Here is a 23,830-nt window from a genome sequence, read left to right as displayed (position 1 = left end):
CATTAACTTAACTACAGCCAACACTAATCAGTTGTAATCTTTGTTGTAATATTCCTAAATCCATTTAGAGGCCCATTACACTTTGGTTCATGAGTAGACAAGTTAGATGCATGTCCTCATCACTTAAGACATTAATGAGATAAGAAATGTGTTCTGTTCATAAACAAAGACAATTTAAAACACCAAAGTAACAATGCGCAGGTGTAAGAAAGCTTTTACGAGGCACATGTCAGAGCTTCAACTTTCCATTTTTCATCTGTCAGTTTGTGTCACAACCTCATTATTTTTACCAATTTGAGTCCACCTCTTCCAAATTACTAATAAAGAGGGAAAAGAGCTTAAACCTGAACATCAGTCTGTTACAGAACTACTGTGCACATATCAGGATTTATGAGTACTTAAACTAATCTTGTCCTGTAATTCTAACTACATCTACTTATTTGGCCCCTTTGTCAAAGCCTGCCATTTCTATGCATGAATATACAGGAACATACTATAAACAGCTGTTGATTGCACAACCACTAGAAATCTGACCTGCGCATCTGCTGCTTCTGCAAGTCACTTTGGCCTCTCAATTTCCTTTCCATGCCTTTTTACACTCTCACTGATTCACACTATTGAAATACTCCATAAACATTGTGTCAGTATCAAGATTGCTGTTAACATAATGGAACCGCAAAGGAGTACATACAAGGTTCTCTACAGGTCAGCCAAGTGTCAAACACTGGCAAGCACAATCCTTTTGAATTGAGACCACCTGAAAACTTATTACCTCCTACAGCTGAAAGCTGTTTGTTAACTACTATCACATGACACTTTGAAAAGGTAAAACTTCAGAAGCAAATCCAAGCTAGCTTATTATTCAGGTAGTAATTATATGAGTAAATTAATTCTTCTGCCCCACAGCCCTAGTGTTTTGGAAAGATGAGAATTTGAGAGCCCTGCTCCTTTACATTTAACTTTGCACACTCAATATGCTGTCACCGACTTGGCACTTCATTTGATTGCTTCTTTTTGGAACAGGCCCACTGCAAGCAGGTGAGGCAGCAAATTAGAAAACTCCTCAAGATCAGTAATTTGAGCCAGGAAACACATCCACTACTGCCCAAGTCTAAAGAGCAGCCACAGAGCGTCACTGAAACCCAACTCACTACTTGTAACAATCCAACTAACTTGCTAGAGCTTACTTTTTTAAGGCACCAAGCACAGAGTGTATTTTCTCCCAATGAAACTCAAAGTTCATGCTCCTCAGTGTGCCCAACGCTAGAGGGGCAGCTGTGAAAACAGTCTTAACAGCAGTTACCAGTCCGAGCCTTTTGTAATCCTAGTGTCAGAGAATTTGCTGTGTATTTCTGCATAAAATTTTATTTTTATGAAAAAGTGTTCAACAGCATTTCATATGGCACACAGACTATTTCCACACAGCAGCTTGGAAAAGATTACAGCAGCTGTAAATTTATTACAAGCCATGAAACAGGCTTCAAACCTGCACCTTCAGGGTGGAAAAAACTCAAGCCGGCTCAGTACACTCAAATCTATTTTTGTCCATGCATATTTATGAACAATTTCAGCAGAAAATTGCAGGTTTTGGCCTACATACACCTTTTGTACATACTACAGGCAAGACTATTGTACTGTCAGGTGAAATATTTCTTAAACTGCCAGTCTTAAAATGAGAGAACTGCAAAACCGCCTACTTACCAGTGACTTGGTCAACCAGAATACGAGAAGTAATAATGCGACCGTATTGGGAAAAGAGCTGTTCCAGTTCTTTCTGAGTCATTGTTTTTGGAAGTCCACTAACGTACAAATTTGCATCTCTGATAGAAGCTGAACTTGGTCGTGCATAGGAAACCTTAGGAAAAACAAAAGTAAAAAAATTAAACCACTTCAAAACCAGTTGAAATAGCACAGTGTCATTTGTTCTGAGGCACTGAGAAGTTTTTAAGTTCTGCCAGAAAAATTACCTTGCAAAGCCAGCTAAGTGGGTTTTTGGTGCTGGCTTCTGTGAAAAGAGTAAAGGAATGCTACATAAACCACAGAGAAGCTGACTAAATGTATTCATAAATGATTTAAAGATCTTTAAGGTCCCTTCCAACCTCAACTACCCTATAATTCTATGATTACTTTCAAATAAAGGAGAAAAGCTATGTACACACTCCAGCAAGACTTGGTGATGAATAAGTGTTCTCTGCTGTCTTACTACTAGATTAAAAACACAAGAAGAGTCAGAATTGTTTCCTTTATCATTAAAAAAAACATTATAAACCAAAAGGAATAAAGATCTCACTTTGATAACCAAGTCAGAAAACACAGAAACAGTCCAAAGCACTCAGAAGTTTGCAGGTGCTTTTCAAGTGCTGTGCCTTTTGTATGTGCACTGAACTTGCCAACAAATGACAATCATTCAGGAGGTCAAGATACACTCTGCTGCATCACTTTTATAGGTTTAAGAATGAATGGCAGTAGGAATGCAACATGCATTTCAGCTGCTCAGTAGCTTGGCAAGCTCTGCAACACTGACATCTTACAACTAAATACCAAATAACAGTGAGCTTCTCAGGTCCTTTCACAGAAGTTTTAACCTGCTGACTCAACGTGTCAGGAATTATTAAGATTATAAATTATTCAGTCCTTAGAAAATTGTTACAAACACAGCATGTTGAAGAGTTCAGTACCTCCCACTCAAGTCTGTGCAAGTGTCCTTATTAAAAGGAATATTTGAACAGAATGTCCATGCCTGTGGAGCAGGACAGGACAAAAATACATTATTTGGTCTTTGCACCATAAAAAATGTAAAGGTGAAAAAGAGCCTCAAGAATGGTCAGATTTATCTCCTTTTCTTCCCTCCCTGCAATGCAGCATTAGTGAACTCTGGTAATCTGAAAGTTAACTTTCTAAATTTAACTTTTGCCTAATCCTTTGACATTTCTTTTTGAATCCTTCCCCTGTCTCATTTCCATGCAGATCAGCAGACTTTGAAGACTCCTGTGGAAGCAAAACAAAAGGTAACTGATAGGGCACCCCAGAGATGGAACAAACAGCATCCTGAACACTGGTGTAATCCTTCAAGGTTCTACCTTCTGGTCTTCTATAGGCAAAAGTATACACCTATGATATTCTCAGATGCAGAGAGTCAGAAGTACACTGTGCTGAACACAGGAGAATTGAGTAAACTTTGCAAGCATTCAGCTAAAGGAGATAGCTGATGTTCTGTGTTCAGCCAAAGATGACACATGAACAGTGATGGCTACCCAAGAGGTAGAAAAATAGAACAGCAAAGGAATGTAAGAACTTTCCCAAATTGCCCACTTGGCTACAACAGCTCCTGCTGTTTAAGACAAAGATCCATGCCACATATGGCAAGATGACCTGAAGGAGGCGCAGGGCCACAGAATGGAGACTGATTGCCAAGCAGACTGAACTAGACAGTAATTTCCTGTATTTGCAGAACAAGCCATTCTTATCAGTGTTTTTTTTTTTTTAAAGGAATCCTTCCACCTCTGCAAATTTAACTGTGTAGTAGAACAAAGTCCATTTTGTAACTGAATGAATTGAACTGCTGTTAATGTAAAGTTAGATGTCAATGGAAGCAGGGGAGGATAGACATTACTTATGGAAAAATGAGATGAAAAATAGGTATAGTTGCATCACTGGTGCATCTTATCTGTCAGTTTTTAAATCTCAACGAACGAGATACGTTGAAAACTGGAAACTATTCAGCCCTATTTAAGCTGTCAGACAAGTTTTTCTTTCCATATGCATTTGGTCAAGGCCCTCTGAAGAGAAGTCAGAATCCCTGTGAGCTCATCAGCTATGGAAGGAAGAAAAATGGTCATTTATCTATATTTAGCAAGTAAGCTATGCAACTGCTGATAAAACAACGTTTCACTACTGAGAAACTCAAAAAACCTCATGATTTGCTGAAGATTGAGGAGGCACTGTGGACTTCATGTCAACTATGAACTCAAATAATACCTATTAATCTGTTTTCTAAGCACACTTGCTTGCAAGCACTCAGAACTGCAGAAAGTAAGCCACAGACACTCCTTTCAAACAGTACAGAAGAAGTCTGTATGTGTAGATGACAACCCAAGTATTGCCAAAATCCCTCAGCTGCATTTTATGGTGCTACTGTTTTCCTAGTGTTCAAACTACCTAGTCTTTGTTCTAGAAGCAGTTCTATAGTTGGTGATAGATGAAATAGCTCCATTTTCTAAGCAATCAAATGAAGTAATTTGACTTACCATCCAGCCGCCCACTGCTATCTGTCAAAGTAATTCTGATTCAACATATTAGACAGAATAAAGCTGCGGAAGTACAATGTAAGCAAAAATAGGAGAGTTGTGTTCTTCAGCAAGAGAGAAAGACACACAAAAAGCAAAGAAATACCTTAAGTCAAATAAGTGCTCTATGAGGCAATGCTTAATAGCTAAAACTTCTTTCCCTCCTGGTCAGTGACACTAAGGCAGGCTAAAAGCAATTAACCAAGTCACAAGGTCTATCTGATCTACAGTTCAAGTTCAGTAGTGCTGAGAATGAAATTAAAATTCTCCCTTCTTACTGATATATTGTCCTGATAGACCTCCCTGGTGATTACCACAGCCTAGAAGAACAGGTGTGGATACCACATTTCTTACAAAGCAAGCCGCTAGAACAGCTTCTTCAGTCTAGAAACCACATGAATGTCCTTACTCACCAACTCCAATGGCTGAAGGATCACGTCCTCCAACTCAAAGGCCAATCCTCAAAAGTAGGCCTCTGGAGGCCTACCTGGATGAAGGGATTAAACTCAAAAATAAAGTGTAAAGGGTGTGCAAGCAGGAAGACATAAATCATGTCCAATCGTGCGTGGACAAGGATAGAAAAGTTAAAGCTCATCTGGAATTGAATTTATGAGACATCTGAAGGACAACAAAAAGATCCATACAACTGTTATTACCAGCAAAAGGAAGACTGGGAAAAGCATTAACCCACTCCTTAACATGGCAAGAAACCTGGACGAGGGACACAGAAAAGGACAGAATACTTTGTACTTTCATTGCCTCAGTCTTTACCAGTACAACTGACCTTCTACTACAGCACGCCTATGAGACAATAGAAAGTCCAGAAAAAAGAACACTTACCAGAGTGGAGTAGGATCACCCTGAGCAACATTTCAACTGCACCAACAGAAGTCCACAGGGACTAAAAGACTGCACCCACAAGTGCTGGGGGAACTAATGGATGTCATTGAAAGATAACTCTGAGTTGTTTTTGAAAGGTCATGGGCAACAGGGGAGGTTTCTGAGAAGTGGGAGGAAGCAAATATCACTTATGTTCAAGAGCAGCAAGAAAAGTCATGCTCTCTGGACAAACAGAGGCCAGAAACCTCAACTCTATTTCTGGGAACTAATAATGAAAATCTCCTCTGGTCACATGAATGACAAGAAGGTGACTGGAAGTAGTCAGCATGAATTTATAAGAAAGAAATAATGTCTGACCAAACTAATAGTCTTCTACAATGTGAATGCCTTGGTGGAGAAGGGCAGTGTATATTTATCTCAGCTTCAGTACGACTTGACACTCTTCCACAGTATCTTCACAAAGTGCACATTATGTACATCTACCTGTATTTAAATGCATCACAGGTAAGTATAAAGTACTAGTTAAGTGGGACAGTGATGTAGACTGAAAATCAGCTGAACTGCCAGACTCAATAGGTTGTGATCAGTGGCATGAAGTCTAGCTTGAAGTCAGTCACTGTTTTCCACTGACACTTGATCCAATACTGGTTAACATCTTCACCTGTGACCTGGATGACTTGGCAGAGTGTACTCTTAGAAACTTCAAAAATAATACAAAACTTGCTGAAAGGTCAGTGGGTTGTACTGCCACCCAGAAGGACCTCAACAGACTCAAGAAGCGGGCAAACAAGAACCTCAGAATTTCAACAACAGGAAAAGTATAGTCCTCACCCTGGGGAGTAATTAATTCCACGTACCAGCACATATTGGGAGCTAACTGGCTGCCACTTATCAAGGATATAAACTTTGAGACCCTGAAAAGAGGGGAAATCTCCAAAAATATTTGCTGACTTACATGTTTACTTTATGATACAGAACTAGTATCTGTCAAGATATAAGATAGTATCTATAAAACTCCTCTCACTTTTCCTTTCTCAAATGCTCATGAAATCTTCCATGGTGACATCTGTTGCCCATGATCTCGCTGGTAAATGCTATCTGGAATACAGTTTGACATAGCAGTCAAGGTCTAAACTGAATGCAATTTAAAGAAATCAAGTGAATGAAAGAAATAAGCTCTAACCAGTAAATACTACCATTAAGAGTTCAGTTTGTGTCACTCCCTTTAAATTCTTCAAGTTTGTTTACAAGTATTTTTCACATCCAAGTACACATGCTGATTGCAGATAGATGCTACATGGAAAGTACTCCAGTGACTACTCCTGTATTCTAACTGATGCATACTGGAATCTGGGCCGATTAGTCACAGAAATAACATACCCCAAACTGAAATCAGTTCTTCGTTACTGATAGCCAAACACTGTATCTAGTCATCTTGCTAAGCACTAAAAGTTCTGGCCATGCAAAAAATCTGAAACACAAACAGACCTTCAGAAACCCAATGTAACTGAAGATTTATTTTCTTTAGCAAAACATTAGTGAACTGTGATTTTCGCAAATTAACATCACTAGAGAAGAACAAAGACACAACAAAATGTTACTGGTAGGGGGAACTAACCCCCATGAAAAAGAAGGTTACCTTAAGTATGGGATACACAGTTCAACCTCAGTGTTGTTGTTAAAGTCCAGCTGTATCACTTGTTATACAGATTTAAAGCAGAGACTCTCCAGAGTCACCTTTCTGCCTGCATCCTGTCAGTTTGCTCACCCAGTAATTACTTGCCAATAGCCCTAGACTAAGTCTCTTCAAACAATACACATATCTACTGAATGAATAGCTGTCCTAAAGTATTACTTCCACAGCTCCTTCAACAGGTGAATACTTAGTAGAGAAACATTAAGGTTATGCAATTTCAAAACCACTGAATACAATGCAAGTCAAGAATTAGCCAGAAAGCCTACATCTTTAAATATTTAATGATGACACACGCTGCACAACACTGAACACAGCTACTCTGGAAACACCAATTTAAGAACAGTTTTACTGGAATTTTCCACTGCATTTAGTAGGAAAGACACTTGTTTCTAGAAATGCAAACATTACACCACCAAATCCAAGTATTTTCACTACTTTATTATTTAATTTCTTAGTATCAAGATGAACTGATATACAACCTTCAAGTCGAAACTGCAAAGGCTAACAGGTTAAACAAAGATGCTGCCAAAAAAGAATAAAGAGACCCAGGCACTACAATACTTCAGTTTCTTACTATTTTCTATTGCCTTTAGACATCCTAGCATCACACTTTTTTATCTTATAGCTTATTAGTAATATAGAGGGCAGAGTGTTTGTATTACCTGCAAGAACTATAGGAAAATGTGGCATCGAATTCTAAATACCTCTTGTCGCAAGCTGATGACATTACAGAGGCTACCAGCAGCCAGGATGCTTCTGCAACTCTGTGACAGCATCAGCTTGTGACACCTCTATTTCAGGTGTTCTTCCAAGCTTTAAAAGCTGAAGTCTTTAAGTATTAAAATCAGGATTTCAATAAACTTTTACATTCAGCAACTTCCACTGAAAACTTTCAGCTTAGAATGCTACCACATGGATATTAATCAGTTCTTTAAAATATGTTTTAAAGGAAAAAAACCCAAGAAATTCCAACAAACCACCACCCAGTCTGTGCAGATGAAAATGGGTTAAACCCACCTGCAAACCAGAGATTTATACTGGGAAGAGGAATATATTAGGAATATGTAAACTGTTTTGGCAAACACAATAAAAACAAGGGCATTTTACTTTGTTTTTGTTACAGCAATGTTCTCAGGGACCACTGTGACAGGCAAGTACTCTTAACTTAAATTTGTATATGGGATGCCATGACTCAAGAATTCTTCTTAATTTGATTTCTACTAACAAGACTCTGCAGCACACAGCAGAGACCAGGTCTCAGCTGTCACTAGCCAGTAACAGGTTGCTGTCTGAAATAGAAGAGTACATTGATGTATATTTATTAAGTTTACTTTGTTTCCCATCAAATGAAATATAGTTCCATTTCAATTATCTTCATGTGTGCAAATTAAGCTAGTAAGTATAACCATATTTCATACAGGCTTTGCTTTTACAGTCTGCCCTGTGATAGGAAACATTAAAAAAATGGATACAGAAGTGACAACTTTTAAGCACTACCATGAGAAGAGGTATTGCTATTTTAGTCCACATCTCATGAAAAGTGACAGTTCTGAAAGCTACAACCAGTGTCAGGGTCGCAGGCCTGAGGGTCAGTCATGGGATCCACATCTGTTCTACGCCTACACAGCTGAGAGGATGAACAGATCAATCTGACAGTTTGTCCCGCAAAACAGATGCGATTAGAACCAGACTGGGCCATGAACTAGTAACAGGGATCACGATGAACTACATACTTCAGGCAAATGGCTCATCAATGTACTGCACCAATATATAAGGGTTTCTCTTCATTGACCGTACAGAATAGGATATATTTATAAGGGATCTCTAAAGCCAGTAATTGTTGTAGGATCTTGCAGCGCAGAGTAATTAAACTACATGTACTTGTGACAAAGGACCATTTCCAACCCTGGCACACCAAGAGAGTTACACTGACCAGGGCAGCTATTTCTATGCCCAAATTAACAGTCCAGCAGGAAGAGTGTTGAAGCTCCAGTTCCTTCACAAGCTTCTTATACAAGCAGGCCTGAAGGATGGTGGGAAGTGATTCCTGATGGGCATAATAGTTCACATGTGCATGACTAAACAATAAAAGAGGTAGCTGTATTTTATAAAGCTCTTCCGTTGAACAAGAATAATTTTATCTAGATAATATAAATTTGCCAATAAGCTGTATGCTAAATATACCAAGCTTACCAAGACTAATATATATGAACTCAACATGGTTTCTGAGCTGGAAGAGGGCGAATAGCACAGGGATGTGTTTTTCAAAATTAAGAAATCACCTCTCTGCAGGTAACTTCCACTGAAATAAAGTGAATTCTCCTCACAGATACAGTCTCTTGCAGCTTCTGCTAACTGCCCACAGAAAAGTCTTCCACCTTTACATATTTATAATTTTTACTCTTAGCAGGCTAGCACACAGTATAGATACTGGACAGAAGGTCTCCAGCATCTGAGGCTTCCACCAATTTTAAGATTAGCTACTGGACAAGTAAGAGCAATGCTAATACTGGAGCTCAGGTGCTTTTTATTTTCATTCCTTTTTTACTGTGTTTCTGTAATGGACTCATCAGTTAGGAAACAAACCACCACAGCCACTTGCACTGCTAGCCTGCAGTGCAGCCCACACACACCCCACCTTTCAGCTAGGAAACTGAGCTACCTGCTCAGGTTATTAAGATCAGTATTAAATCTAAGGAAAAATATAAATCCAAGGAAAATCTAAATTCTGATTCTTAACTCCAAGATCAGCATTTTAATCCTCTCCTCCCTCCCACCTTTCCCATTTCCTCAGAAGGGGACATGATTTTATCATTATTAAAACACACAGCAGCAAGTTCAGCACAGCAAAACAAGTTTTAAGAGGAACTCAGACAATGAGAAGGTCTCATCTTGATCAGAAGGCTGATGAAGGCCTAGGACAACAGTGACACATAAAAGAAAATCCAACTGATAAGCTCAGAAAGCTCATAACTCTTGAGATCAAATGTTCTGTAAGAAAGCTTGGGATTCCCTGTAGTCTGGGAAGCATTTTTTTCCAGTACTATTACCAAAGTTATCTTGAAATGAAGTACTGAAACACCTTCTTGTGAAGCCAGTTTCTTTTCCTGTATCTTTAAAACTCACTATCTAAAGCACCTGAGCACTCATGTTGACACAGGTAACACGAGCCCTTGGTCTTTCATCCATAAGTCACCAACTTATCCTGTTATTGTGAAGCTACCTATTGTGCCATGAGTTTTCTAATAAAATACAGCCAGTTTAATCACTAGCAGGAGCCACAGTAGTAACAGGCCTGATCAGAGCTACAGTTTCAAAAGGAAATTTTAATGGGCCCTTCCCCACCTCCACTCAGTGCTTAAAGTAACCTGCTAGATGGATGCCCTCTGCTTTGCATTCAAGGAGCACTGATTCTAGCCCAGCCTCATACCCTTGGATAACACCACATTATCCAGACAACCATCTTGCATTTGGAAAAGCAGCAGTCACTATGTTGGAAAGTAACATCCTCATGAGATTTCTGCCATTACTCTCTCTGAAGCAGTTCCCAGCAGCTCATCCTGTTACAGAATGCTTTATAATCACAGTTCTCTTATAAGAGAGAGTTTACTGTATCTGACAAAGCTACCTACAAACAACAGGTTTCTTTGGTTAGTGGATGTTTCAATTAGGTCAAGTGTGTTGTAACTTCTAGCAGCTACCAGAAAACAATCCTTTGTTCCACAATTCTAAGAAGGAATATGGCTTCTAAAAAAGTTTCTTCCAATTTCCAATAGCATTTTCTGCAGACAGCTATTTAAAAAGTATCTGAATTTACTCCATGTAGGAGTGATAAATTTGTGACTTGGCAAGAAAGGACAGATCAAGTTAATCTTGCACTTAAGAAATGCACTATCCTTATTTTTGTTTGTATGGCTCTACAATCTCTCTGAATATATTCCATTTGTGACAGACTATGAATATGCCTTAAGAGTCTTAAAACACGAAAGTCTGGAGTCCTCACAATTCCTCATGGTCAGACTTTGAAAAGGCAAAGCTATGACCCAAGTCACCAAAAGGATCTTTACAGAGTGTCATGTTACCAGATAAGAACTTTCCAATATTACAGAAAAAAGCAGTCTTCCTGATTTTGTTTTTAGTCTTGTTTAGGCTAAAGCCCAAGCAAAAAATGGCAGGATAATATATTTTTAACATGGTCAGCTTATGTAAAAGCTGCCTTTGTTGTCAGGGAGGCAGCGTGAGAGACAGAAAGTACAATCAAGCCAGAGGACACCTCTGAGAAACAGCATGTTCAGTGAGGATAGCTCAATGAATTTTAGATTAAGTGTGCATAGAGATTGACCTTGCAAAGGGTGAACTGGATTTCCTTCCCAGTTTCTTGCTAAAAGTACTGATGAAGATAAAAGAGTTGTTTGCTGCAAAGCTTAAGATCAGAAAGGACAGGTAGGATAACTAAGTTGGGAGTGCTCTAAACTGCATTGTTTCTATTAGAATTCAAATTAATGCTGTAATCTTCAGGTAATTCTAAGCACATGTATTCTACTATAAGTGTATAAGGATACCAACATTCTCTTATGAAAGCTTCCTTTCAGGATCAAACTTAAAAGTCTTTATATGACTGAGAGGAAGAGAACCAGGAGTCTTCCTTAGGATTTTTCCTTAGGATGTAACTGATCAAGGACAGCACACTCTTCCAAGAGGAAGACTTTTGAAGACTGCTGCTCTAAGTACCACAAAGGTACACCAGAAACAGGCTTTCACAAGACTTGGTGTGAAGTGCCAAAATGCCATTTGGGTACAAAAAAAAAGAAGCAGGATTTTCAAAAAAGGATTTGAGATAGCACAACACCTTGCTTCTACTGTCAAAAGCTTATCATACTACTGTAAGAGCCAGAAAGTTATTACATTCACTGACCTCTTTCTCCACTAAAACAGGAGACTGAAATTAAATGCTACAATCACAGAACATTCTGCTGTTTTGGCTTCAAGAAGACTAACAGAAAAGCATTTTAAAATTTGCAGTCATAGTTACTACTGTCTCTTTAAAAAGAAGAAATACTAAACTTAGAATTTAAGTACAAAGAAAAGATGAGAAACGAAGGGAGATCTAGGCTCCTAACATTTTCAATTTTCTACTTCTCACTTTCTGATAGACTTGAAGTCCTTCCTTCATACTTTGCATTCCTGATGCTGATATGATGGATATTCCCTCTCCACTCATGCCCACCCAGTGAGTAAAAGCACCATGAACTTCCAAAACTTAAAAAAACCCCAAATGATCATACTATGCTAAATGTCAGAGGACAAGAGTACAAAGGATAATATCCAACCCTCCCAAGGAACAGTATGAACAAGAACAAAATCTCAAAACAGCACACCCAAATTCTCTTTTTGGAGCTGAGGTGAGTTTGTTCAAAAGTTTTCCCTTCTTCTGAAGAAAACAAGCATACTTCAGCTTCCTTGTTCGTGTCTAGAAAGCTGTTTCAGCTGACAGACACTAGCAATCACATCCCTCAAGCATCTCCTGCATTATTCATTCCAGACACACCTTACAGAAGTGCACAGAACACTTATCCATTGCCCCGTAGTTATTGCTTCACTGGAATATCCTTCAACCTTTCAGCAAAAACTGTTACTGCATGGATGAAAGACTCCTAGAGTCAATATTTAATTAGTATGTAATAACACTTAAAAGCCACTAGCTTTATAGATGTCAGTATGACTCAGTATTTCCATAATTTCAGAAGTAACTGCAACTACAAGTAAAAGCATTCTTCTGTAGAAAACCAGTATTTAGATAAAATAGACAGATCTCCATGCATAGCATTTGCAGCATTTTGGATCCATGTAGAAAGCCATATCCTATTTAAAGGACTTTGTATAGCATTGAGAGGGCAGTCAACAGGGAGACGCATAATTTATCTCAGTAGTAACATGCAGTTTTTAATGGTTTTGTTGACTTTGCTTGCTTTGAGTTTTGCTTTTGACCAATGCCTGCAGACTTCCTTTAGCTTCACACAGCACTGTGGCCCCTTCTAAAATTTCCATTTCTGCATCAGAAACCACCTATGCAGGTTCTGAAAAGACCTTCCTGCACCAGGGGATTTTGGCTGCAAACTTGCTCAGTAGGCCTTACAAACTGAGCTGCACTGGTTGAAGGATGCTGCTATAACTCAGCATTTGGGGTTCAAACAGAAAACAGATAAAAGTTGCTGAAGGAGAGATCAGCATATTTTGTAGTTCCGTCTGACATGCTGTGTTATTGTTCTCAGAGTTGTTCGGCACTAATGAACAAGTGTCTGGCCACAGCATGGTTTACAGAAAGCGACAGCCATGTGTATTCAGAAGTGAATCCTCCTCAATATTATTCAGCCAAGATGAAAAACAATCAGCTAGCTTAAGCTGGTTAAATAACATTCAAAGTCTGAGGGAATCTGAATTTCAGTGAAGAACAAATTTTACTTGGGGGTGAAAAGGCATGTGTGGGGTGGGGAGGGAGTATAAATGGGAGATTTTTGTCAAAACGTTAACTGTAACATAGCTAAAAGATTGTATAATTACCATTTACATACCTCCTGCAGAAATTTAATGGAAGAAAAAACAGACAACAAACACCTTTACTTTTGTTCCAAGACAAATTGCTCTTGTGCTTCAGATCTTTTGGAGCACTTCAATTTCACTTGAAGAATACAGTCTTCAGGTATTTAATTACCCTGTCAAGACCACTAGTCTGGCACCATCCCCCTTCTCTCAATCTTTGCTGATTGATAGCATCAGTAAAACTCACTAGTTTTAATTAAACCAAAGAGGATCCCATTTTTTTAATCACTAGATCAATGTTCTTAGTCCTAAAATACATAAATCAAGAAAGTAAGGAGTTTTCCTCTCACCTTCACAGCTCACTTGCCTCTGGTATTTTAATAGACTTTTTACACAAGTCAGATGTATCATTGCTCCCCAGGGACATCAGTTAATGGAAAAATTACTACCAAAAAGTTACATTACCAAAATTTTCTTCTACAACAGTGAAGACAGGAAAAAAACTCAATGTTTTATTTGCTACAGTAACTCAGAAATCAAACCAGCATATTTCTTTTATTAGTATTTTTTTATCTTTAATTAAGTGTACACAGTGTTTTCAAGATTGCTATGATAGGGAAAAGTTCATAAGGGTATAGATCTTGAGCAGTTAAAGTTAGGGGATAATGCTTTTAAAATTAATCTTGTAAATCTAAGTAAATTGTACCAAGTGAAACTGCATAATGTCAAGTTTTAAGGACACTGCCTCAGACTACAGTAACAAAGTTGCAGCATGTCAAGTCTTCCCTTACTGTACTGCACTTCTTTGGACATTTGTAAAGCTGGTAATTCAGTATTCACTCTTCTACTGAAGTCACAACTAGCTCTTCTTATTACACAACTTTTTACAGTAGGGCAGCTAACTAGGTGATGATGGCAAAGCAGGACATCTGTGCTTGTAACCAAAGAATCTGTCAAACTTCATTTCAACAGGAACTTGGCAGAATGTTACGTTAAGCCTGAATCTTTTTAAAAAAATATGCAAAGCTATAACAGAGTGGGAAGAAAGCCTACAGATTTAATACTTCAGATAAAATATTTCTTAAAGCTCTATTCCCCTGACAGGTGATAATTACCCATGTATGTATGCTAATAGTCCAAAGAAATTTAAAAGAGGAGGAAAGCTTCCAAAATCTGATTTTTAAGAAGCACTAGCTTATAAAATACAGCTAGATAAATATTTTCTTATAAAAGCCAAAATAAACTATTTTCTTTCCCCTTTCCAAAGCATATTTGCATACATGTATATGCATCTATTAATGAGTAGGAAAATCATCTGTTAGCTGCCACATGCTCTGACATGGCTCTGCCACTTCAGTCCCCCTAACGCTGGAGAGCTCCTCAGCCCCAGATCAGCCAGTAAGGGAGGAACTAGCACTGCATTACTGCCATCTGCAGTGTCCCCTTGGCAGCTACGTTACACAGAAGACTATGACCATCATTCAAGCAGTCTAGCAGCATCCACAAAGAAAAGTTAAGGAGATTTAACTGTGTCCTCCTGCAACCCCTAAATAACCTAAATAAAAAGCTGTATCATCTTCAGCATCTTAAATAGCTTATACCAGTTCAGGAGTATGCCATTTGTTTGTCCACTCAACTTCACTCAAGAGAATCTTATTACACTTTCTTGTTAATGTCGAAGTCCTCCATACCACACTAAAAGCTACTCCTCATCAGATAATCTCACAACACATCTACATATATTAAGGAGCTTTCACAGGAACAAGGGGAGAGGAAGCCAATGAGGCTTCCCCCTCCTAGACAAAAGTCAAGGCTATGTTCTTATCACAATGTGCAAGTAAATGACTCCTTTATGCTGTTTGGTCCTGTTAGTTCTCCACATTTGGGAAAAACTGATCTTTCCAGGACAACCCAAATAAAGGAAACTCATGGAGAAACAACTGGGCGAGAAAAAAAAAAAAAAAAAGCAAACACTTGAGGCACAGAAATCCCCATGTTCACTGGCTTTTAAATAGAACAAAGTGAAAATGCTTCCCAGCAGCAGCTAATTCCAAAAAGAGAAGCCACAGAAAATGTTTTATCTCTCCTAAGGTACAACTGGTTTTCACATTGAAGTTACAAAATTAAATGAAGCTGAAACTTCACAGGCTTTCTGCAATACAAATAAGTCTGTTTACACTGCAAATAAAACAAATTATGCCATGGAAGGCACCATCTAATATATGTAGGAATATTGCCTAGCAGAGTAGGGTTTAGGTATCTAACACATCTGGATGTGCCTTCAACATCACTGCATACCCATCCCACAGTTTTAATGCTCAGGTCAAATCACAAGTCTATGCAATTGACTACTATGACTTGCAGTCAGTCATATTGCAGTTCATCAGGTACAGATCTGAAATTTGTTTAGGATACTCTAGAAATCGTTCAGTAAATTATTACATAAAGCATCCCACATGATGATGATTTTTTAAAAAAGATACAAGGTAATAAAAATATTGCCACCCATACACATATAAACCAGCATTTTTCAAATTAAACAGTAGGGGGCATCCCATTCCAGGGATCAGAGAATTATGCCCAATAAATAACAGGCTAGAAATAGTACAGAAACAGAAGATGAGAGGTATGTGTCATGGTCCCAAAGCAGAACATCATACATCAGGACCAGGATGATTCTCTGGGTGGGAATGCTCAGGAACAATGCGAGGGAACACCATCTAACAAACAAGGATCTTTCCAGTTTTACAGACAAACAGAAAACAAACTTTCAACCCTTTATCTAGTAAACTACTATTATTTCTAAACAAGTCCCAAAAATGTACAGAGAGAACACTTTTCCTTTTGAAGCCAAAATACCCACACTAACATTGCCCTATCCCATAATTTCTCATATGGAAGTATTTTCAGTGACGCTGATTTTTCTAAAACGTAAAAGCAGATCTAAGGGTTAGATTCCAAAGGTTTTTTTAAATTGAAGTATCTACCCTGGACAAATAGGAACATCGTGGTCTATAAACGCTAAGTCTCTGCAAAGATCCTGGCACTGAGGTCTCATAAGTGAGAGCCAGCAAAAGACTCAAGACATCAACTTTACCCCTCCTCAGTACTGACTCTAGGCTGATGAGAGGAATATGTAAATTACAAAGTACTTCACAGGAGACTGAGCATTTGTCTGGTTCACACATAAAAGCCGGTGCTCTTGTCAAGTCTTCTTTCAAGTCACTGCCACACGGACATCTTGTTTCTTTTGACAGAAGGAGCAGCCGTACAATGTGCAAATATCTCCAAATTTATTTGGGACTGCCCTAGCCTCTGCCTCTTCTGCTTGAGAAGGAGGTGAAACCAGCCTCTTTAAACAGCATCTTAGGCAAATCCAGTCATGAAAACTTGGCCTGAAAGTCAGTTTGTGTCCAATAAGAGTAAAGAAAGAAGGAAATAAAGTGGATTCTCCTAGGTCAGGCACACTAACACTGAAAGATGCTGCTGAAGTTTTCAGGGCTACCTTGGGTAGGTGGAGTCACAATTTTACCAGTAACATGAATAAGCAACATTTACAGGTAATTTCTCGTAACTAAAAAGAGATTTTCTTTATTTTAGTGAAGAGGCCATCACTGTGGCTTGTGACAACTCTAATGTCTCAGATTTTCTTCAGCTAAGGATATCTAAGGCACAAGCCCCTGAAAACACAAAGTTTGTCTCACTGCAAGGGTCACTATCCAGTATTGTTTATAACCTAGAATTCTACTTTCATGTCCTGGGAAGGCAGGAAAGGCACCAGTGTCATCACCCACATCTGTCTACTCCATTTTCCCTCTTTTCCTAGAATTTTTTTGCAACAATTTAATTTTTTTGTTTCAGAATACAGCCACTGTTTGCATTAACCACTCAGCAAGGCAAAAGAGAATTCATATACTGGCAGCATAAAGTAAGTCACTGGAAACCCCCTTAAGGGATTCTTTTGATTTGGGAGACCTGGTTTGATATTCTATAACATCCTTTAATAATATTTTTTTGTCTGTCTGTACAGTCACCAGAACTTCCAACTTACTACCCTGGACTGATGCACTTTTTGTTTGTTCAATCCAAGACATTAAAGGCAAAGATACAGTGTGCCTGCAATACCACTGGAACACAAATCCATTTCCTTTATCACCACAACCAAAATGACAATTAAAAAAAAACAAGAAAATGAAATTACTTTCCTCATTTTTTCCCCCAAAGCAGAAAACAAGAGACTGCCTGTGGGCAGAAGTCTACCAGAAGCACACAGGAACCTTTTTGCAGCAAAGCATCTTCCATACATTGTTACTGTGAGTCATGATTCACTGTTTGTTAAACAGCAGTATTCAAGTTTTAAATAGTGTAATCTACTTTATCAAATCTTACTAACCCAGAACAGGTAGGGCATTCTAACCACAAGTTTTACTGCCATCTTAAGAAACGGTTTAGTTGGAGATTTAGCAGCATACTAGGTTAACAGCTGGAATCAATGATCTTAAAGGCCTTTTTCAACCAAAACAATGCAATGATTCTGTGACTTTGTTTTTGTCTCAGTCATCTTTAAGTGGCTCTGCACTGCTTTTCAACTTCAAACCTTTTAAGAGGGAAGCTTTATCTTATGACTCAAACATGAACCTAGCTAGAGGGCAGTCACTATTCAAGTGACTACACTGCTGTTTTAAGACGAAGAATCGACTGGCTAGAACTAACTGCAAGAATTCTGCATCTGGAAATTGAAGAAACTGAATTTAGGCAACAAGAGGAGGATGAGTTACAAAACAAACAAAACACAGGAATTCAAAACACTGGAGAACTAGAGGGTAGAGCCACAGGAGTCCAGTAACTCATAAATAAGCAAAATTAATTTTTCACATTTCATATGAAGGATTTGTAAAAGAAACAAGACCACAGTAACCTAAAAAAATGAAGTATTAAGAAGTTACACCATCTTCTTAGAGAAAACAGGGAGAAAGCACATAGTATTCAGACTACATGCAGTATTTCATTGTGCAAGTAAAACAAACAAAACCACTTCTCAGTTAAAACAATTCTAGCTCTTACCTAAAATGTTATCAAGTACATATAAAATTTAAATTTTTAAACTTAATCATAACTTTCCCCAGACTTAAATAGACTACCAAGGACTAAACATCTACTACATGGTGAAGTCCTGAAGTCTATTCTATTGACATTAACAGAACGCTTAAGTTACAGTTGTAAAATAAATCATGCATCTGATCACAAGTCAGAACACTTCAGTTTCTTTAAATCATAATCGACACTACATACTTTTATGGTTTTAGTTTGAAGTCTCAATCCATTCAGAGTGTTGATAGCTTTTTCAGCATCCTTGGGGTCAACGTAGTTCACAAAACCATAACCCAAGCTCTGTCCTGATTAAAAAGAGAAAGAAGGGTGATCGTTATTACTGCTGTCCTACATAAAAGGTAACTAACACCATTTAAAACCTATGTAGGCACAATAAGAAAAAACTGCTTATGTAAAAGAACAAAATCTGCCTCAGACAACAAAGTTTGAGGCTGAGAACACTGAACTTCACTAGCAAGGTGTTTTTTAACCAGTGTATTTTGTTTCCATAGACTGCCCTAAGTTCAGTGAAGAAGTTACCAGTCAATTTGATGAGACTTAAAAAATTCAAAAGTATTTAATTTCTTTATGTAATCTTAACCTTGATGCTTCTTCATTTCCACTAGCCTTTAACAGATCACAACAATCCTATTTTGCATAGCACTTTTCAATTGAACACAAAGTACAGTAGCAAAATTCTGGATCACTGTTTGAAAATTAGTGACTCAAATGAACTTCAGTATCTGAATTTGAATCAAATTTGAAACTGAAGATTTTTACAGGTGTTACTCACACACTACCTGGAGTCCCTCAGTAGCTAGGAACATAAAGGCTCATGTCATTTCTGTACTCAGAAAAACTCCTACAAGTAACTGGTCATGAGCTAAATATCATCCAACAGAGACACAACTCATGTTCTTTTAGCAGTGATGAATCAGGTGATAGATGGGCATAAACTAGATTGTAATCACTGAACCACAGCTCACTACTAACAGCGTATTCTAAGCACTTGTTACTAAACACTTACAATTTTGGCAGTAGTCACCTTAAGACAACTTCAAAACTTAAAATTACACCTTCCTTAACTAACTGCCTTCAGCATACCCATTCAGCAGTATCTTCAGCATGTAAGAATGCAGCCAGGTAGAATGCAGACAGCAGAGAATTAATACTTTGTAACAATACTACCCTTCAGTACAGACCTTTTCTAAAATGGTCTCCCCACACTCCTTGACTATTCTTTCTTTAGAAACTGAAATACAAAGGTCGAAACAAGCCAACAAGCCAAAAGGAAGCATCCAATATATTTAATTCACAAAATCCTAGTTTGCAAGATTAGTTTGGAAATGCAGTATTACATACAGCACAAACAGTAAATTCATTTATTGCTTGTAAAGGTGTAATGAAACCTATGCTAAGTTGAGCTTTGTATGGTATCTGTACAGCATGTATCCAGTAGTAAACAAAGCAAAAAAAAATTATCATAAGTTTTTAATTTATTTAAACAGATGAGAGGGTTTAGTAACAAGCCCACTATGCCCGACAATCACAATTTTGTACAAATAAATCTACAACAGCACCAAAGATAGAGGACTACTCAACAACCTAATCCCAGGAAGCTTCCCCCATTCTTCCCAACCTCCTCCACAAAACAGCACACACAAACAAACTAGGTAGATTAAACTATGAACAAGTTAATATATGCAAAGTTATTAACCAAAACCATCTAAAACCCAAGTGGACAAAGTCCTGAGCAACCTGCTCTACACAACCTTGATCTGAGCAGGAGGCTGAAAGACATCATGCAAAATGCCTTGGAGCTAGACCATCCTGTGTTTCTGTAAGAAACAATATGAAAACACACAAAAAATTCTACATTAATGTACAGCTCTACCTAGATATAACTAAATTCCTCGACCTAGAAGGACCTTTTTCCCTTAGTAGTTTGATTATAGAGCAACTTTTATACTTGTCACCATCATCACTTCCACTGTCTGCAGAAAGCTTTTTCCATCAGCATCTTCAAAAAAGAGAAATTAAACAAATGTATTCTTTTGTGCATGGTTTTTATTTCAGTCTTAACTCCTAATATACAGATGCTGATTTTGGAGTTACTCATCTTCTAGGAAGGAACCCAGTTAAACCACAACCTTGTAAGTTGTTAAAAATATCAAAGAGAAAGCCATTTTATGTAAAATTTTTCCAATATACTTACTCACTAGTAGCTCCAGAGTGAGTAGAAAGAGACATGAAGAAATTTCTACTAGCCCTCTGTTCATGAGATCTATTTTTCACATTAAAACACCGAGACCACCATGGGCAAAGAGCATATCCAGCTGTTACAAAGGATGCAATTAATTACCATTTCTTCTGCAGACATTATCTAAGTAAAGCTTGAGGTATATTAGTATACTAACCTAGGAAGCTGCACTAACAAAACCCAGTAATTTATTCAGGACAAGTTTTTTCTGCAAGTTTATTCTGTAATTTATGAAATTTTTAAAAAATCCACTAGGAGGGTGAAACACCAAAAGCAGGGCATCCCAAGGAGTTGTGAAGTCTCTATTTCTGGAGGTACTCAAAGGCTTGGACTGGTCATGGTTCTGGTAACCTGCTTAGGAAGAACTTGCTTGAGTAAAGGGAATTTACTAGATTACCTCCAGAAGCCCATTCAGCCCTTGATGATTCTGTGAATGACTTAATTTAATTCAGTTTTATTTAACCTGAGCTATCATCTAAGATTCAAAAGTATTTAAATCTGACATTCGAAAGACCTTATATATTTGAAAAGGTTAAGAAAAGGTAAAACTTGTAAAGGAGATCGAAATGTTGCCAAAAGATTACTGGTTCCATCACACATTATCTATAATTCAGAATCAAAACAAAAGCACCTAAGATGAATCTCAGCTCTCAGCAAGTAATACAAGTAACTGGAAACTGAATCAGATGAAGACGTTCACCAGTTCATATACAGATGACTGAGCTCTTGAAAATTCAGACAAGTATTTCACAAAATACAGTAGAGGAAGCTACTTCAACAACCCATCAGACATCTCAATTATTGCCAAGTATGTTTCACAGCTGATAGTATTTCTCACTTGCTGTGTAAGTGTCAACTGGGTTACAAGAACCTAGCAGCTCAGTTCTTCCCAGGTGTTTCACTGATGTACAGGACTTCCATCCAAATTCGGCCTAGTACCACTGCAGCCATACAAGCCAGAGAGAAGTCCCACATCACTGTGGATTTCAGATAAAAAAAAAACATCCAGTACACACAGATTGTGCTCAATTAAAATTGGAGATAGTCCAATTCAAATTAGTTCTTTTGTCCAGCTTTTTCTCCCTCCTCAATGTCTAAACGTACTGTTTCCAAGACAAACCAAGTGGAAGCTACTTGATGTATTTAAACCAAACCAGCCACCACTTAAAAGAGGAACTTAATTGTTTCAGAATTTTAATGACTAATTTGTATTGCCTGAAGCTAAAGATTGAACTGAATGATGACCAAAAACAGCTTTGGACTTTTCCATTGATGCCTCTTCTACACCAAACTCCATTTGCTGAGACAGAAACTTCCTGCAACATACACACTTGTTTCCAAGCCTAATGACACATTTAAAATAGTTATTTGTCTGAGTCCAGAACAGGATAATGGAAGAAAGAAGGTAAATCTATAGCTGTCCACAAGTTAAATAATCCTCAGATTTAAATGTGTATCAAAAAAAGTAGCTTAGTCTCCTATTGTTCTAAGACAGGATCAGCTCCATCTGGCTCTTGACTCAACTTTTTCTGACTTGTGCTTAATGACACTATAGTCTGAATAACCTTTGACACCTCTCCCTTTTTACTGTCCTCATGTTCTATCTACTACTTGTTTAGTTATCCTGAATATAAAGTTTAGCCTTTCTAGATCTTCAAAATTACAGCCTACTCAGCCTCAATATAGAGAAGAAACTATCTCTTCACATCAACTCTTTTTTTTCCTCAGACCTATAAATATTAAATTTAGCTTATCCTAAAGGAATGGGGTTTTTTTAGTTACTACTTGTGCCAGTAAGAAGAAACCTCAGCATTTTTAAAGGGAAATATTCTGTTCACGTGCAGAAGTGAGCCATACTTCAGAAGTTACATGTTCAAGCTATCAGTTGGGCTTCTTAAACAGTTCTTGTGGTTATTTCACAGCTCTATTTAAAGGTGTTTCTGTACACTGTCTAATAGATTTTTTGCGTGGGATGCTGAGAATACTATATAATGTTGTGTAGAATAAAATAATAAGTAGATAAATTAGGAAATCATAGTTAGTAAACAGTTAGTAAAAGAAGTCACCCAAAGTAGGAAAAGTCAAAATGACAAAATAATCTGGAAGAAAATGAGGAAATTAATATGGAACAGCGGTTGAACTTTTGCTTCAACAGAATGTTATTGGAAGAACCCCAAAGTCCACACACCAAAAGTGCATCTCACAAGTCTGCAGGGCAGTACAAAATTCAAAGCAAAAGTTATTATTTGAAAGTTCCGTGTTTTAATTACATGTTATGTTTTACGCAACTAAAATTTCCAAAGTCAAATTCAAGACTAAGTGGCAAAACACTAAAGTGAAAAAAACATTTGAAGTCAGGCATCTCTTTGAAGCCAAGCACGCTACATGCACCATGCAATGGGTCGCTGACAGATGTTCAACTTCTAAATATGTGGCCTACAAGAAAACATGGAATCATAGAATGGTTTGGGCTGGAAGGGACCTTAAAGATCATCTAGATCCAACCCCCCTGCATAAGAAGGGACACATCCCTCTAGAGCAGGTTGTTCCAAGACCCATCCAACCTGGTCTAGAACACTTGAAGTTCAAGGGCAGCCACAACTTCCCTGGGAAACCTGTTTCAGTGTCTCACCACCCTCACGCTGCAGAATTTCTTCCTAGTATCTAATCTACACCTATACTCCCCGATTTTGAAATTGTTCCTCCTCATCCTTTCACTACATGTCCTTGTGAAAAGTCATTTCCCAGCTTACTGGAAAGCACTATGTAACTCACTTGTATAGGGGAAGCTGTTCCATTTATGTTTGAAGTTTACAAGCTTCATAAATATCACTTGCCCATTACATCTAATAATGATGATGCAAACTAAAGAGTAATTTATTAGGTAATGTCAAGTTTCTTTTTGGCATTACACTCAACATACAGAAAAGACTTTGAGAGGAGATGGGCAAAAAGTAATTTCAAAAAACTTAATTCTAATCAGTCTTTGAAAGGACTACTCAAGAGTCTGAGTGGAGATACACATACACCCTAGAAAAGTGTACACAAAGTAATTTTACATTAAACATGAAACAAAACCACTTATTCACTATTTAGGGAAGAAAGGCAGACAGACTT

The 23,830-nt window shown here is 37.8% G+C and overlaps 1 protein-coding gene across 4 annotated transcripts in view; it reads right to left on the bottom strand.

Moving 5' to 3' along the window:
- The window catches only part of ELAVL2 (ELAV like neuron-specific RNA binding protein 2), a 52,242-nt gene that overhangs the window by 6,104 nt on the left and 22,308 nt on the right, over positions 1 to 23,830 (bottom strand). For all 4 annotated transcript variants that reach the window (XM_010002883.1, XM_010002875.1, XM_010002858.1 and 1 more), the window contains exons 3-4: positions 18,655 to 18,758; positions 1,702 to 1,855 (exon numbers count right to left, since the gene is read on the bottom strand). In XM_010002883.1, coding sequence (XP_010001185.1) covers positions 1,702 to 1,855; positions 18,655 to 18,758 — 258 coding nt within the window. The remainder of the gene's footprint in view (positions 1 to 1,701; positions 1,856 to 18,654; positions 18,759 to 23,830) is intronic.

This window comes from Chaetura pelagica, unplaced genomic scaffold (genome assembly GCF_000747805.2).
Source record: "Chaetura pelagica isolate M959 unplaced genomic scaffold, ChaPel_1.0 scaffold391, whole genome shotgun sequence".
Lineage (NCBI taxonomy): Eukaryota > Metazoa > Chordata > Aves > Apodiformes > Apodidae > Chaetura > Chaetura pelagica.
The sequence above is the reverse complement of the archived record's forward strand: the minus strand, read 5'-3'. Positions and strand labels throughout refer to the sequence as shown.